Source organism: Mytilus trossulus, chromosome 3 (assembly GCF_036588685.1).
Source record: "Mytilus trossulus isolate FHL-02 chromosome 3, PNRI_Mtr1.1.1.hap1, whole genome shotgun sequence".
NCBI classification, from domain to species: domain Eukaryota; kingdom Metazoa; phylum Mollusca; class Bivalvia; order Mytilida; family Mytilidae; genus Mytilus; species Mytilus trossulus.
Genome location: NC_086375.1, coordinates 19,486,602 through 19,503,700, shown reverse-complemented (window position 1 = coordinate 19,503,700; position 17,099 = coordinate 19,486,602). Strand labels below are relative to the sequence as shown.

General features: G+C 31.6%; 1 protein-coding gene across 2 annotated transcripts in view; it reads left to right on the top strand.

The window, feature by feature from the left end:
• The window catches only part of LOC134710330 (acetyl-coenzyme A synthetase 2-like, mitochondrial), a 79,571-nt gene that overhangs the window by 59,974 nt on the left and 2,498 nt on the right, over positions 1-17,099 (top strand). For both annotated transcript variants that reach the window (XM_063570655.1, XM_063570656.1), the window contains exon 12: positions 13,415-13,478. In XM_063570655.1, the coding sequence (XP_063426725.1) occupies positions 13,415-13,478 (64 nt within the window). The remainder of the gene's footprint in view (positions 1-13,414; positions 13,479-17,099) is intronic.

The following is a 17,099-nucleotide window of genomic DNA, read 5'->3' as shown; positions in this document are numbered from 1 at the left end:
CTCCTTTGCTTTTTTTTTTGGGGGGGGGGGGGGGGGGCTGATTTCTATTGCATGTAATTTAAGTCTCAAGAGGCATACATGTTTATTTGAACCACTTACTATCCTACAGTAGAAAAGAAAAATAACATGTGAAATACAGCAGTTACAAAAAATATTGTAAAATGCGAATATACTGAAACCTTTAATTTTATGACAGACTTTATGTACAAACAAACCTCATCACATTTTTTTTGCTCCATAAAGTTTGTAAAACAAGTGTCCCAACTATTCATACAACTCATTCTGCAAATTTATCTGTGATAATCTACTTTTCGCTAAATTTAGAGTTCAAAAATGAATAATACAAATTGATAAAATCCCTATGTTGTACCAAATTACACCACTGTCCCAGGTTAAGGGGAAGGGTTGTCACCTTCAAACATTAACCTCACAACATTATGTATGTGACAGAAGTGGCTCATTATGTATGTGCCTGTCCCAAGTCATGAACCTGTAATTCAAACAGTGGTTGTCTTTTGTTGTGTCACATTTTTTTTTTTAGTTCATCATTTTGTACATTTATATGCCTTCAGTTTTCTCATTTGAATTGTTTTTCATTAGTCATTGAAGGGCCTTTTACATCTCACTGTAGCTGTTAACTTCTGTGTCATTTTGTCTATTGCGGAGAGTTGCCTCATTAACAATCAATTATTATACCACATCTTCCTTTTGTATTGAAACACAAATATTGACACATAAAAACCTTTTAGATAGAAAGTCAGAATGAGACTTATGGATAAAAACTAAGCAGACTGTCAGCTCACAGTTTTCATATGTTGTCACAAATATGGTTTAAGCACAATAATTACCAGATGCTCCGCAGGACTCAATCTTATACAACCGTAGAGGTCAACCCCTCTTTGAACAATGAACAACTTCTGTCATTTATTTTGCTAAAAAAATTCTCTTGGATGGCCGATGACCCGCAAATTTTATTTCAAATTTATAAAATAGAGACATCAAGCTATACAGTATGAAAAAATGAGCCACTTCTGTCATTTATTTTGCTCTGAAAATTCAATCAAAGAGATTTTATGTCTGTTTTTCCTATATTTAGCCTATTTGCACTTATTTTCAGAGGTCAAAAAATCTCTTGGATTGCCGGTGACCCCCAAATTTTATTTCAAATTTATAAAATAGAGACATCAAGCTATACAGTATGAAAAAATTAGCCACTTCTGTCATTTATTTTGCTCTGAAAATTCAATCAAAGAGATTTTATGTCTGTTTTTCCTATATTTAGCCTATTTGCACTTATTGTCAGAGGTCAAAAAATCTCTTGGATGGCTGGTGACCCCCAAATTTTATTTCAATTTTATAAAATAGAGACATCAAGCTACACAGTATGAAAAAATGAGCCACTTCTGTCATTTATTTTGCTCTAAAATTTCAATCAAAGAGATTTTATGTCTGTTTTTCCTATATTTAGCCTATTTACACTCATTTTAAGAGGTCAAAAAATCTCTTGGATCGCCAGTGACACCCAATTTTATTTCAATTTTATAAAATACAGACATCAAGCTACACAGTATGTTAATAGTTATCAAAGGTACCAGGATTATAATTTAGTACGCCAGACGCGCGTTTCGTCTACATAAGACTCATCAGTGACGCTCAAATCAAAAATATTTATAAACCCAAACACGTACAAAGTTGAAGAGCGTTGAGGATCCAAAATTCCAAAAAGTTGTGCCAAATACAGCTAAGGTAATCTATGCCTGGAATAAGAAAATCCTTAGTTTTTCAAAAAGTTCAAAATTTGTATACAGGAAATTTATAAAAATGACCACATTATTGATATTCATGTCAACACCGAAGTGTTGACTACTGGGCTGGTGATACCCTCTGGGACGAAACGTCCACCAGCAGTGGCATTGACCCAGTGGTGTAAATAGTTATCAAAGGTAACAGGATTATAATTTAGTACACCAGACGCGCCACTTCTGTCATTTATTTTACTCTGAAAATTCAATAAAAGAGATTTTATGTCTGTTTTTCCTATATTTAGCCTATTTACACTCATTTTAAGAGGTCAAAAAATCTCTTGGATCGCCAGTGACACCCAATTTTATTTCAATTTTATAAAATACAGACATCAAGCTACACAGTATGTTAAAATGAGCCACTTCTGTCATTTATTTTGCTCTGAAAATTCAATCAAAGAGATTTTATGTCTGTTTTTCCTATATTTAGCCTATTTGCACTCATTTTCAGAGGTCAACAAATCTCTTGGATGGCCGGTGACCCCCAAATTTTATTTCAATTTTATAAAATACAGACATCAAGCTATACAGTATGAAAAAATTAGCCACTTCTGTCATTTATTTTGCTCTGAAATTTCAATCAAAGTGTATTTGTGTCCATTTTCCCTATAATTTCCTATAACCTATTTGCACTCATTTTCAGAAGTCAAAATATCTCTTAGATGGCCGGTGACCCCCAATTTTTTTTGCATTTTTTCATTTATAATACTTCAAAGTTAAATTTCACAAAGTATAAGAAAATTCTGTCATTTTTTTTCTATACCCGTGAACTACCTTTAATTGTTTATCATGTCAAGATTTATCTGCCCTGAAATATTCAGATGAATCGGTCAACCGATTGTTGGGTTGCTGCCCCTGAATTGGTAATTTTAAGGAAATTTTGCTGTTTTTGGTTATTATCTTGAATATTATAGATAGAGATAAACTGTAAACAGCAATAATGTTCAGCAAAGTAAGATTTACAAATAAATCAACTAGACAGAACTGGTCAGACGACCCCTTTAGGAGTTATTGCCCTTTATAGTCAATTTTTAACCATTTTTCGTAAATCTTATTTATCTTTTACAAAAATCTTCTCTGAAACTACTGAGCCAAACTTAACCAAACTTGGCCAGAATCATCTTTGGGGTATCTAGTTAAAAATATGTGTCTGATGACCCGGCCATCAAATCAAGATGGCTGCCACGGCTAAAAATAGAACATAGGGGTCAAATGCAGTTTTTGACTTATTACTCAAAAACCAAAGCATTTAGAGCAAATCTGACAGAGGGTAAAATTGTATAGTAGGTCAAAATTTATCTGCCCTAAAATTTTCAGATGAATCGGATATTCCGTTGTTGGGTTGCTGCCCCTGAATTGGTAATTTTAAGGAAGTTTTACTGTTTCTGTTTATTATCTTGAATATTATAGATAGAGATAAACTGTAAACAGCAATAATGTTCAGCGAGGTAAGATTGACAAATAAGTCGATATGACCGAAATGGTCAATTGACCCCCTAAGGAGTTATTGTCCTTTATAGTCAATTTTTAACAATTTTCATAAAATTTGTAAATTTTTATTAACATTTTCCACTGAAACTACTGGGCCAAGTTCATTTAATTTAGATAGAGATAATTGTAAGCAGCAAGACTGTTTAGTAACGTAAGATGTACAAACACATCACCATCACCAAAACACAATTTTGTCATGAATCCATCTGCTTCCTTTGTTTAATATACACATAGACCAAGGTGAGCGACACAGGCTCTTTAGAGCCCCTAGTTTAGTAATCTTATAAAAAAATCTTCTCCTCTGAAACTTCTGGGCCAACTTGAACTAAACTTGGCCATAATCATCATAAGGGTATCTTGTTTTAAAAATGTGTCTGACGGCCCAGCCAACCAAGATGGCCACCATGGCTAAAAATAGTATATGGGGTTTAAAATGTAGATTTTGGCTTATTTCTGAAACTAAAGCATTAGAGCAAATCTGACATGGGATAAATTTGTTTATCAGGTCAAGATCTATCTTTCCTGAAATTTATAGATAAATCAGACAACCTGTTGTTTGGTTGCTGCTCCTGAATTAGTAGTTTTAAGGAAATTTTGCAGTTTTTGGTTATTTGAATATTATTATAGATAGAGATAAACTGTAAACAGCAATAATGTTCAGCAAAGTAAGATCTACAAATAAGTCAACACAATCAAAATTGTCAATTGACCCCTTAAGGAGTTAATTATACGACGGAAAATTTGAAAAAAATTTCGGCGTATATTGCTATCACGTTGGCATCGTCATCTGCGCTGTTGTCGTTGTCGTCGTCGTCCTATACTTTTAGTTTTCGCACTCTAACTTTAGTAAAAGTGAATAGAAATCTATGAAATTTTAACACGTGGGTTTATGACCACAAAAGGAAGGTTGGTATTGATTTTGGGAGTTTTTATCCCAATATATTAGGAATAAGGGGCCAAAAAGGGCCCAAAAAAGCATTTTCTTGTTTTTCGCACAGTAACTTTAGTTTAAGAAAGTAGAAATCTATGAAATTTTGACACAAGGTTTATGACCAAAAAAGGAAGGTTGGGATTGATTTTGGGAGTTTTGGTTCCAACAGTTTAGGAATTAGGGGCCAACAAGGGGTCCAAATAAGCATTTTTCTTGGTTTTCGCACCATAACTTTTGTATAAGTAAATAGAAATCTATGAAATTTAAACACAAGGTTTATGACCATAACAGGAAGGTTGGTATTTATTTTGGGAGTTTTGGTCCTAACAGTTTAGGAATAAGGGGCCCAAAGGGTCCAAAATTAAACTTTGTTTGATTTCATCAAAAATTGAATAATTGGGGTTCTTTGATATGCAGAATCTAACTGTGTATGTAAATTTTTTATTTTTGGTCCTGTTTTCAAATTGGTTTACATTAAAGTCCAAAGGGTCCAAAATTAAACTTAGTTTGATTTTAACAAAAAATGAATTCTTGGGGATCTTTGATATACTGAATCCAACATGTACTTAGATTTGTGATTATGGGCCCAGTTTTCAAGTTGGTCCGAATCTGGATCTAAAATTATTATATTAAGTATTGTGCAATAGCAAGAAATTTTAATTGCACAGTACTCAGCAATAACAAGAAATTTTCAATTGCACAGTATTGTGCAATTGCAAGAAGTTTTCAATTGATAGTATTGCGCAATAGAAAGAAATCTTAAATTGCACAGTATTGTGCAATAGCAAGTATTTTCAATTGCACAGTATTGTGCAATATCAAGAAATATCTAATTGCACAATATTGTGCAATAGCAAGATTTTCAATTGGAGTTATCTTTCTTTGTCCAGAATAGGTAGTTGAATCAACTTAAATCATTGTTTTATACAATATACAATGTATATTCACTTTTACTACCAACTGATAAATTAAAACAATCTACCATTCAGTGATAACAAGCACTTTTTTACATTTTAATATTTTATGATGTATTTAATTGAGTAATTATTGTTGCAAACTCCATTAGAATATTTTAATTGAGATTAGTTTTGGAATAATGGAAAGGGGGATGTGATTAAAAAAATTGGGTTCAATTTTTCTCATTTGAAATTTCTTAAATAAAAAGAAAATTTCTTCAAACATTTTTTTGAGAGGATTACTATTCAACAGCATAGTGAATTGCTCTAAGAGAAAACAAAAAAATTAAGTTCATTAGAACACATTCATTCTGTGTCAGAAACCTATGCTGTGTCAACTATTTAATCATAATCCAAATTTAGAGCTGAATCCAGCTTGAATGTTGTGTCCATACTTGCCCCAACCGTTTAGGGTTCAACCTCTGCGGTCGTATTAAGCTACGCCCTGCGGAGCATCTGGTTTCCTTTATTGTAATTTTTTACAAAAATCTTCTCTGAAATTACCAAGACAAAATGTAACCAAACTTGTCCACAATCATCATTAGAGTATCTAGTTTAAAAATGTGTGTGATGATCCTGGCCGCGAACCAAGATGGAAGACATGGCTAAAAATAGTACATAAAATTCAGTTTTTGGTTTAAATCTCTAAAACTGTAGCATTTAGAGCAAATCAGACTGGTGGCAAAAATGTTCATCAGATTTAGATATATCAGCCCTGAAATTTTCAGACAAATCTGACAACCAGTTGTTGGGGTTGCTGTCCCTGAGTTAGTAATTTTTATCGAAATTTTGCAGTTTTTTGCTATTATCTTGGATATTAATATAGTATCTAATGATATCTTATACTATAAATTATGATTTTAACCTTATTTTAGATGATTTCCAAAGCATCAGTAAATACAGGTGATTGCACAGGCTCTTTAGAGCCTCTAGTTGGTTATTATTTTCAATAATATTATAGATAGAGATAAACTGTAAACAGCAATAATGGTTCACAACCCTTTACTACAATTCAAAAAGCTGCATTCAAAATAATGGCTATCTATCTGATTTTTTTGTAATAGAGAGGGGGGTACGACAAGGGGATCCATTGTCTCCCTATCTTTTTATTTTATGTTTGGAACTGCTTAGTGCATCAATAAAATATGACAACAACATTAATGGTATAAAGATGAATTCTGAATTTTTACTCAGTCAGTATGCTGATGATTCGACTTTGATCCTGGATGATAGTGAAGAATCTCTCAACAGTGCTCTAAATAAGATAGACTTGTTTTACTCATGCTCTGGTTTGAAGGCTAATTTTGAAAAAAAACAAGTTATATGGATTGTGGCAAAAAGGGGCTGTGGTGAGGAGCTAAACACAAATAAAACAATAATATGGAACCATTCAGGAAATTTCAAACTCCTAGGCATTCAATATTGTTTGTCAAAAGTTGATATATGTGTTGATAATTATTAAGAAAAAATTCAAAAAGTTAAAAATCTTTTAAGTGACTGGTCATTTAGAAATATTACTATATATGGGAAAATTGTAGTTGTGAAAACTCTCGCCCTATCAATTCTAATTCAATGTTTTACTGTTTTACCAGATCCATCCCCAGATATATTAAAGCAGATACAATCTATGCTATACAGATTTTTGTGGGATGGTAAAGGGGACAAAATTAAAAGAAATATACTTATCTCAAATTACGAGGATGGTGGTGTAAAAATGCCACATATTGAATCATTTATAAAATCACTTAAGTTATCCTGGGTTAAAAAAGTTTTAGACCCCACAAATTATTCCTCATGGAATGTTCTATTGGCAGATCACCTTGAAATAAATGGTGGTGAAAATATGTGGCATTTATCAAAATCAGCACTCAATGAAATTAAAAAAGAATTTAACCCTTTTTGGCAAAATGTAATTTCATCATGGACCTCATTGTGTGAGCCTCTGACCACAGCCCCAAGTGATATCTTGTCTCAACCATTGTTTTTAAATGAAAATATTATGATTGATGGAAAAACAGCTTTTTATAAAAAAATGGATACAGAATAATGTATTTTTCATAAATGATCTCATTAAGGAAAATGGAGAATTTTACAATTATGATGAATTTATTAGAAATTATAATATAAAAACAACTTTCTTAGATTTCTATGGACTAATATTGGCACTGCCAAAGGAATGGAAGAATGTTATTCATTCTCAAGTATTTATCAAACTAAATATTGTCAGTCACAAAATTGTTACCGCCATAAAAACAGTTGATAAAGTATCAAAACATTTTTATAAATTTTTTCTAGATAAAATAAAGGAAACCCCATCACGCATACAAGAGAAATGGAAAATGAAATTGGGAATAGATATTGTGGCCGAAGAATGGAATTATTTTTTTAGTCTTCCTTTACTTATAACTAAAGATCCCACATTAAGGGCATTTCAATACAGATTACTCCATAGAATTCTAGGAACAAATACTTTACTTATGAAGTGTAAATATAGTGAAACAGAACTGTGCACTTTTTGTACCGAAACTAAAGAAACATACATACACCTCTTTTTTGAATGTAGTTATGTTCGAACATTCTGGCTAATTTTTTTTCAAAAGTTAGAAGATGTATGTAATGTAAGCTTTCTCCCAACCTTATCAAGTATAATCTTGGGTGTTAAACATCATCTATTTAAAGATATTCTTAATACATGTATTCTGATATTGAAAAGATATGTTTATTTATGTAGAGTTAGATTTACAGTCCCATCTGTTGCTGAAGCCATTGAATGGCTTAAATATTATTATAGGGTTGACATGGTCTCTATGAATGTGTGCTCTACCAGTAAAGCAATAAGATTAAAAGAAAAATGGTCAAGCATTGATAATATTATTAAGAAATAGAGCTCAATGCAGATGTACTCTGTATTCTGTTACTGACTTAGTATTTTATAATTTGTAACAAGTATGGTTAACTATATGTTTAGGATTTATAGCAGAATAATTTGTTTGTGCATCTTTATTTGCAGATGAGATTTGAAAATGATATGAAAATAATAAAATATATATTACAAAAAAATAATGTTCAGCAAAGTAAGATCTACAAATAAGTCAACATGACCAAAATTTTCAGTTGACCCCTTAAGGAGTTATTGCCCTTTATAGTCAATTTTTAACCATTTTTCTAAAATTTTTAGTTTTCTTTTAAAAAAATCTTCTCCTCTGAAACTACTTAGACAGAATTAACCAAACTTGGCCACAATCATCATTGCGGTATCTAGTTTTAAAAAATGTGTCCGATGACCCTACCAACAATCCAAGATGGCCAACATGGCTAAAAATAGAACATAGGGGTAAAATGCAGTTTTTGGTAGTAAAATTGTTCATTAAGTCAAGATCTAACTGCCCTGAAATTTTTAGACAAATCAGGCAACCTGTTGTTGGGTTGCTGCCCCAGAATTTTAGGAAAATTTTGCAGTTTTTGGTTATACCTTCAATATTATCTTAGATAGAGATAAACTGTAAACAGCAATTATGAAAAGCAAAGTTAGATCTACAAATAAGTCAACTTTACCATAATGACCAATTGACCCCCTGTCTGTCTGTCCGTCTGTCCGGCATAAACATGTCGCACCGTAACTTGAGAACGACTTATCCAAATTTCATGAAACTTAATATAGTTGTTCCTTATGATGGTCAAATGATCTGTATACTTTTTGGTGAAAATTAGATTTAAACTTTTTGATTTACAGCACTTTGTAACTAAAACAGGGGTGTGTTTTTTTTCACATATCGCACTGTATCTCAAAAACGATTCTTGATTATGGCTTAAAATTTTTAAACACTTCTTAGTTATATTAATCTTAATATCTGTATACTTTTTGGTGATGATTCAAAATTTCATTTTTGAGTGATTGAGAATTTGTAAAAAAGGGGGAGGGTTTTTTTACATGTCGCGCCATATCTCAAAATAGATTTATGATTATTGCTACAAACTTTACACATGTCTTTGTTATATTAATCTTAAGATCTGTATACTTTTTTGATGATGATTCAAAATTTCATTTTTGATTGATTGAGTATTTTGTAAAAAAGGGGGAGGTTTTTTTTACATGTTGTGCCATATCTCTATAACAATTTATGATTATTGCTTACAACTTTACACACCCTTTGTTATATTGATCTAAAGATCTGTATACTTTTTGGTGATGATTCAAAATTTTATTTTTGAGTTATTGAGTATTTTGTTAAACAGGGGAGGTTTTTATACATGTCGCGCCATATATCAAAAATAATTTATGATTATTGCTTAAAACTTTACACACTTCTTTGTTTTATTAATCTAAAGATCTGTATACTTTTTGGTTTTGATTCAAAATTTTATTTTAGTGATATTTAGTTTTTTGTCTCAAAAACTATATATGATTATTGCATATAACTTCCTCATAAGACGTTGGGCGTATCATGCGCTCATGGCACAGCTGTTTATTCATCCATGTTATATGGATTTTTTACAGCATGAATTGTCCCAAATTATTTTTAGACTAACATGTCCTAGAGGACAATTTTATACTCATGTGATATGCTATTTATAACTTTTCGTTTCATGTACATTACATTAGATCTATATGAAAGAATTATTCATAGCAAAATTACTTCACAAATTGTAATTTGGGGGGACAAAAATACACTTTTATACAAGCTCCCCTTCATTTGAAAATCTATTTGACTTTTGAATAATTGTCATAAATCTCAATGCTCTTCAACCTGGAACTTTATTTGTCTTTATTTATTCTTGTGTAGACAAAACGCGCATCTAGAGTATTAACAATACAAGTGTATTTATCTGATACATTAAATGAGTATTCAGCTGCTCTACATAAATGCTACATTATATATATAAAGGCATTTAAAAAAGATTTGTTTTGCAATTTTTAATAATCTTTATAGTTAAAATTGTTCGATTTAAGCGTAAAAAAATAAACGCCCGAAGTGTAAATATGATAATGACCATACAGTCCATCTCCAATGAATATTCTATTGTCATGAAATTAGCTGTAATAATTCCCTAATCTTAGTTTATGTCAAACTAAAATTGGTCAAGTCTTTCTATCCTATTACCGTAGGTTAGGAGACACAGTTATTGTCCTTTGATTTTCTTTATCTAAAAATAGAGTCCATAGTGTGGACAGTGTTTAACTTGCATTTTTTTTTCATACAGCTTCCAAATTTATTTATTTATATTTTATCCATAATAAATTAGGGGGCTGAAATTACATTTAAAAAAATTGATACATAAATTTTTAGGTAAAGTAGTGATTTGGTCCATTATGAATATCATGAAAAGGTAACAAAAAATTGTATGTCTGAAGCTGTCAAAATGAATTTCAGACCTTATTAACATTAAATTATCCATATTTTGAGTAAGAGCAGATATACTTTTCTATATATATATAGGGTTAAAGTTTTTGGTCGAGGTAGCTTTTGATGAGTTGAAGTCCAATCAACCTGAAAATTAGAATATATGTCCAAATTAGAGTTCTGACACCAATTTCACGGTCCACTGAACATAGAAAATGATAGTGGGAGTGGGGCATCCATGTACTGGGGACACATTCTTGTTTTTATTTGCATTTTTTTTCTAAATGAAATGCACTTTAAAATAACTGTGTTCTTGGCAACAAACGCAGTAGTCTAATCACATGAAAAGCATACGGTTCTACACTGCGTGTGTGTTCAGAGTCAATCACTTTATGGTCACTTGCTATTCATCAAGACCCAGTTAGAAAAGTCATAATATTGAAAAAAGATTTAAGACCTCTGAAAAGAAAATGATTTCGAGATCAGGAATTGTTTAATTTGTAATAATTATTAAAGGGAACTATTCACTCAAATTGCTCTTATTTGTGATCATGACTAAAAGTTGTATTAATAGATAAAAGTTGAAATTACAGATTTTTATACGACCACAAAATTTGAATTTTTTTTCGTCGTTTTTTGCTATCACATTGGCGTTGTCGTCCGAATACTTTTAGTTTTCGCACTCTAACTTTAGTAAAAGTGAATAAAAATCTATGAAATTTTAACACAAGGTTTATGACCACAAAAGGAAGGTTGGGATTGATTTTGGGAGTTTTGGTCCCAACATTTAAGAATTAGGGGCCAAAGTAGGGCCCAAATAAGCATTTTCTTGGTTTTTGCACTATAACTTTAGTTTAAGTTAATTGAAATCTTTGAAATTTTGACACAAGGTTCATGACCACAAAAGGAAGGTTGGTATTGATTTTGGTAGTTAAGGTCCCAACATTTAATAATTAGGGGCCAAAAAGGGCCCAAATAAACATTTTCTTGGTTTTTGCACTATAACTTTAGTATAAGTAAATAGAAATCTATGAAATTAAAACACAAGGTTTATGACCATAAAAGGAAGTTTGGTATTGATTTTGGGAGTTTTGGTCCCAACAGTTTAGGAATAAGGGGCCCAAAGGGTCCAAATTAAACTTTGTTTGATTTCATCAAAAATTGAATAATTGGGGTTCTTTGATATGCCAAATCTAACTGTGTATGTAGATTCTTAATTTTTGGTCCCGTTTTCAAATTGGTCTACATTAAGGTCAAAAGGGTCCAAAATTAAACTGAGTTTGATTTTCACAAAAATTAAATTGGTTGGGTTCTTTGATATGCTGAATTTAAAAATGTACTTAGATTTTCGATTATTGGCCCAGTTTTCAAGTTGGTCCAAATCGGGGTCCAAAATAAAACTTTGTTTGATTTCATCAAAAATTGAATAAATGGGGTTCTTTGATATGCCAAATCTAACTGTGCATGTAGATTCTTCATTTTTGGTGCTGTTTTCAAATTGGTCTACATTAAAGTCCAAAGGGTCCAAAATTAAACTTAGTTTGATTTTAACAAAAATTGAATTCTTGGGGTTCTTTGATATGCTGAATCCAAACATGTACTTAGATTTTCGATTATGGGCCCAGTTTTCAAGTTGGTCCAAATCAAGATCTAAAATTATTATATTAAGTATTGTGCAATAGCAAGAAATTTTCAATTGCACAGTACTCAGCAATAACAAGAAATCTTCAATTGCACAGTATTGTGCAATAGCAAGAAATTTTCAATTGCACTGTATTGCGCAATAGCAAGAAATCTTCAATTGCACAGTATTGTGCAATAGCAAGAAATATCTAATTGCACAATATTGTGCAATAGCAAGAAATTTCAATTGGAGTTATCTTTCTTTGTCCAGAATAGTAGTTGAATCAACTTAAATCAATGTTTTATACAATGTATATTCACTTTTACTACCAACTGATAAATTAAAACAATCTTTACCATTCAGTGATAACAAGCACTTTTTTTACATTTTGATATTTTATGATGTATTTAAATGAGTGATTATTGTTGCAAACTCCATTAGAAATTTGAATTGAGATCGGTTTTGGAATAAAGGATAGGGGGATGTGAAAAAAAAATTGGGGAGGGGGGGTTCAATTTTTTTCATTTGAAATTTCATAAATAAAAAGAAAATTTTTCAAACATTTTTTTGAGAGGATTAATATTCAACAGCATAGTGAATTGCTCAAAGGCAAAACTAAATTTTTAAGTTCATTAGACCACATTCGTTCTGTGTCAGAAACCTATGCTGTGTCAACTATTTAATCACAATCCAAATTTAGAGCTGAATCCAGCTTGAATGTTGTGTCCATACTTGCCACAACCGTTCAGGTGTCAACCTCTGCGGTCGTATAAAGCTGCGCCCTGCGGAGCATCTGGTTATAAATTGTCACGAACAATAACATTCCCTTATTTACACATTTTTAGAATCATGATTAAATATATCATTAATCTTAACTACGGATTTAAGCCGGCATAACAAATTATATACAACTCATGGTAATGATTCTTCTCCTTGATGGGATTTTAATTTTTTTTTTATCCCAATTAGTATATCGAGTTCAAATCCTATATTTGAGGAATGTTTTCAATCAATTTAGATAATGTCTTCTAAAATTTGTGATCAGAATTTTTCATCTTTAAAAGTCTGATAACTTATTTTGGAACATCAGTGAGAACAAAATCTACATGTTCTCTATTCTGCACTGATGAATCATATACTGCGTAGTAACAGTGTTATTCATAGTGTTTTTATAAATTGTTGATCATGAATTTCAAAAATATATGCATCATAATCGTATGTTTTCAAATAAATCCAAATATTTAAGAATTCTTTAATTTAAATTGTAGGATGATCATCCAGAAATTGCAGAGTCAGCAGTTGTAGGATTTCCTCATGAAATAAAGGGCGAAGGTAATTTGATTTTAGTTTTGTCATTTTAATCTTAATCATAGATGTTATGACTCAAAATAAAAGAATAGTGGACTAAAAAAAAACCACACAACTATCATCATCTATGCTCAATTTTTTGTATACTAGTATTACTGAAGTGGAAAAATGAAAAAAGTTTTCAGAGGATTTGTAATTAAATATACCTGCTAACAGTTTCTGTATTTATGGATAGAAATATAATAATTAATAGTTGAACTTCGACTCATTAAAGTAGAAGGAACGTATATATGTGTCGTTGTATAAAGCATATACTATTTGTTTAAAGCTTTATTTTTGAGAAGGATGCAGACCTTGATCTATAGCTTGTATGCAAATAACTTTTTAGCTCACCTGGCCCGAAGGGCCAAGTAAGCTTTTCTCATCACTTGGCATCCGGCGTCCGTCATCCGTTGTTAGCTTTTACAAAAATCTTCTCCTCTGAAACTACTGGGCCAATTTAAACCAAACTTGGCCGCAATTATCATTGGGGTATCTAGTTTAAAAAATGTGTCCGGTGACCCGGCCAACCAACCAAGATGGACACCTTGGCTAAAAATAGAACATGGGGTAAAATGCAGTTTTTGACTTATAACTCAAAAACCAAAGCATTTAGAGCATTTTAAGGAAATTTTTCTGTTTTTTGTTATTATCTTGAATATTATTATAGATAGAGATAAACTGTAAACAGCAATAATGTACAGCAAAGTAAGACCTAAAAATAACTCAACATGACCAAAATGTTCAATTGACCCCCTAAGGAGTAATTGCCCTTCATAGTCAATTTTTAACAATTTTCATAAAATTTGTAAATTTTCACTAACATTTTCCACTGAAACTACTGGGCCAAGTTCATTATAGATAAGAAGCAAGAATGTTTAGTAAAGTAAGATCTACAAACACATCACCATCACCAAAACACAATTTTGTCATGAATCCATCGATCTGTGTCCTTTGTTTAATATTCACATAGACCAAGGTGAGCGACACAGGCTCTTTAGAGCCTCTAGTTTGTCCCATGTTTCCTTTAATTGTCCTTGTCCTCATTTTCATTGATTCATAAAATGCCTAAAAATGCAGTTGTTTTCTCATATGGGTTGTTACACTCGGGGATTTTAGTTTCTGAAAATTCGAAGATTTTGTAGCACTTCATTGTTAACATAAATATCAATTATTTGGTTATTTTTATAAATTTCCTGTTAGTTACAAAACTTTGAATTTTGCAAAAAAACTAAGAATTTTCTTATTCCAGGAATAGATTACCTAAGTTGTATTTGGCACAACTTTTTAAATTTTGGGTCCTCAATGCTCTTCAAAAGAGGGACGAAAGATACCAAAGGGACAGTCAAACTCATAAATCTAAAACAAACTGACAACGCCATGGCTAAAATTTAAATAGACAAACAGAAAAGCAGAAAAACAATAGTACACATGAAACAACATAGAAAAATAAAGAATAAACAACACGAACCCCACCAAAAACTAGGGATGATCTCAGGTGCCCTGGAAGGGCATGCAGATCCTGCTCCACATGTGGCACCTGTCGTGTTGCTTATGTGATTACAAATCCGGTAAATAGTCTAATTCGGTAGGTCACATTCATGAAAGGGAAGGGGATTGTAGTTACGACGTAAGGAACATATCCGATATCATTTGTGAAACGGTTATTCCAAAATGTTCAACCAACTCATGATGGCGTCCTTAAAATTTACGAAGGGATGATTTCAACTTCAACATTTGGAACTCTTGGTTTAATAACTTTCTTGTGAGCAGTAGCCCTCTATCAAGAAAATCATGATAGGAAATGCAAGCACGGGAATATCGTATCAATTGGGAGATATATACCCCGTATGCAGGTGCTGCTGGAATGTTGCTACTTAGAAATGGAAAGTTCACAATTGGAAAGCTGAAATCATCTCTTTTGTCGTAAAGTTTTGTTTTCAACTGACCCTCATTGTCAATTTCTAGATGTAAGTCAAGATTTGAAGCCGACTCAACTGTATCTGTAGTATCCTTTATCTCCAATTTGATGGGATATTTTTTTTTTACTTATTTGGCTTTATAACTATTTTAATCTGAGCATCACGTATGAGTCTTATGTAGACGAAACACACCTCTTGCGTATTTGAATATAATCCTGGTACCTTTGATAACTATTGTTCTTTGTGTATATGGTTTATAGTACGTGGACACTTTAATTTGTGCATAAAGCTATCCACAAAAGACACGAAAATGGGTACCCCATAAATAAAAGTACTTCTTTACGGATCAACTCATCATAGATACCAGGATCAAAATTTTATATTTACGCCAGACGCATGTTTCGCCTAAAAAAGACTCATCAGTGACGCTGGAATCAAAATATGTTTAAAAGGCCAAATAGAGTACAAAGTTGAAGAGCATTTAGGACCAAAAATTCCTAAAAGTTATGCCAAATACAGCTAAGGTAATCTATTCCTGAGATAGAAAAGCCTTAGTTTTTCAAAAATTCAAAGTTTTGTTAACAGTTAATTTATAATTATGAACATATCAATGATAACTCAAGTCAACACGTGTTGACTACTGAGCTGGTGATATTTTGCCATTCATAATTTCTGATTTATATATAACAGTAACAAGTACTGATATGGCAGGAGATACACACCAAACAGGGTGTGTAAATTATTATATATAACAGATAAACTAAGTATTGTGCAACTGCACAGTGTTGTGCAATATTACATTATTGCGCAATAGCTAGAAAACTTCAATTGAAAATAGACAAAACGTTTTACCAATTTCAATGGGATTAATTTAAAAAAAAAGTCTTTCATTGTTGGGTGTTCTAAACTTGTATTACTATTTTGGATAAATTATAAAATACAAAAGCCGATAGACCAGTTTTACTGAGTCACCAAAACCTTGGCTCAATTGTTTATTTTGTGTTAGCACAAACTTATGACTAAGAGGCAAACTCATATCTGTTCTTTGCTTTTAGAAATAAACAGTTGTCTAAAGACTTTTTTGTAATGTCAACATAAATTGTGCTGATATTTGGTACAATGTTATAATGATTACTTACAAAGCAAATTCATTTTGATTGATCTCTTTCATAGAATAAAGTTTTTAAAAGTTTAACAATATTTTGTGTACAATGCATGCAGATGTGCAGCTGACTTTTTTAAGTAACTGTAAAAGAGAAGCGAAAACACCAATGGAACATTCAAATTATAAATAATTCGAAAATAAACTGACAATGCCATGGCAAAACAAGAAAAAGACAAAAAGACAATCAGTACACTTAAACAAAACATAGAAAACTAGAGACTAGAACCCCACTCAAAATAGGGAATGATCTGAGGTGTGTTAGAATGGTACCAGATCCTGGTCCACATATGGTACTCGTCAATTTCTTATGTCAATACAAACCTGGTAAGTGTGTAAAATGGAGTAACAGATCATGTTTGTTCAAATCTGATTTACTGACTTTTTATAATTAGAATGTAGCCTTGACATATGTGTTGTACATACACTTTAGTTGTGTATCAGTTATTCACATACTTTAGTTGTGTATCCGTTATTCACTTAAGCATTGTACTATTGGATTTTTACTTTATACATTATATT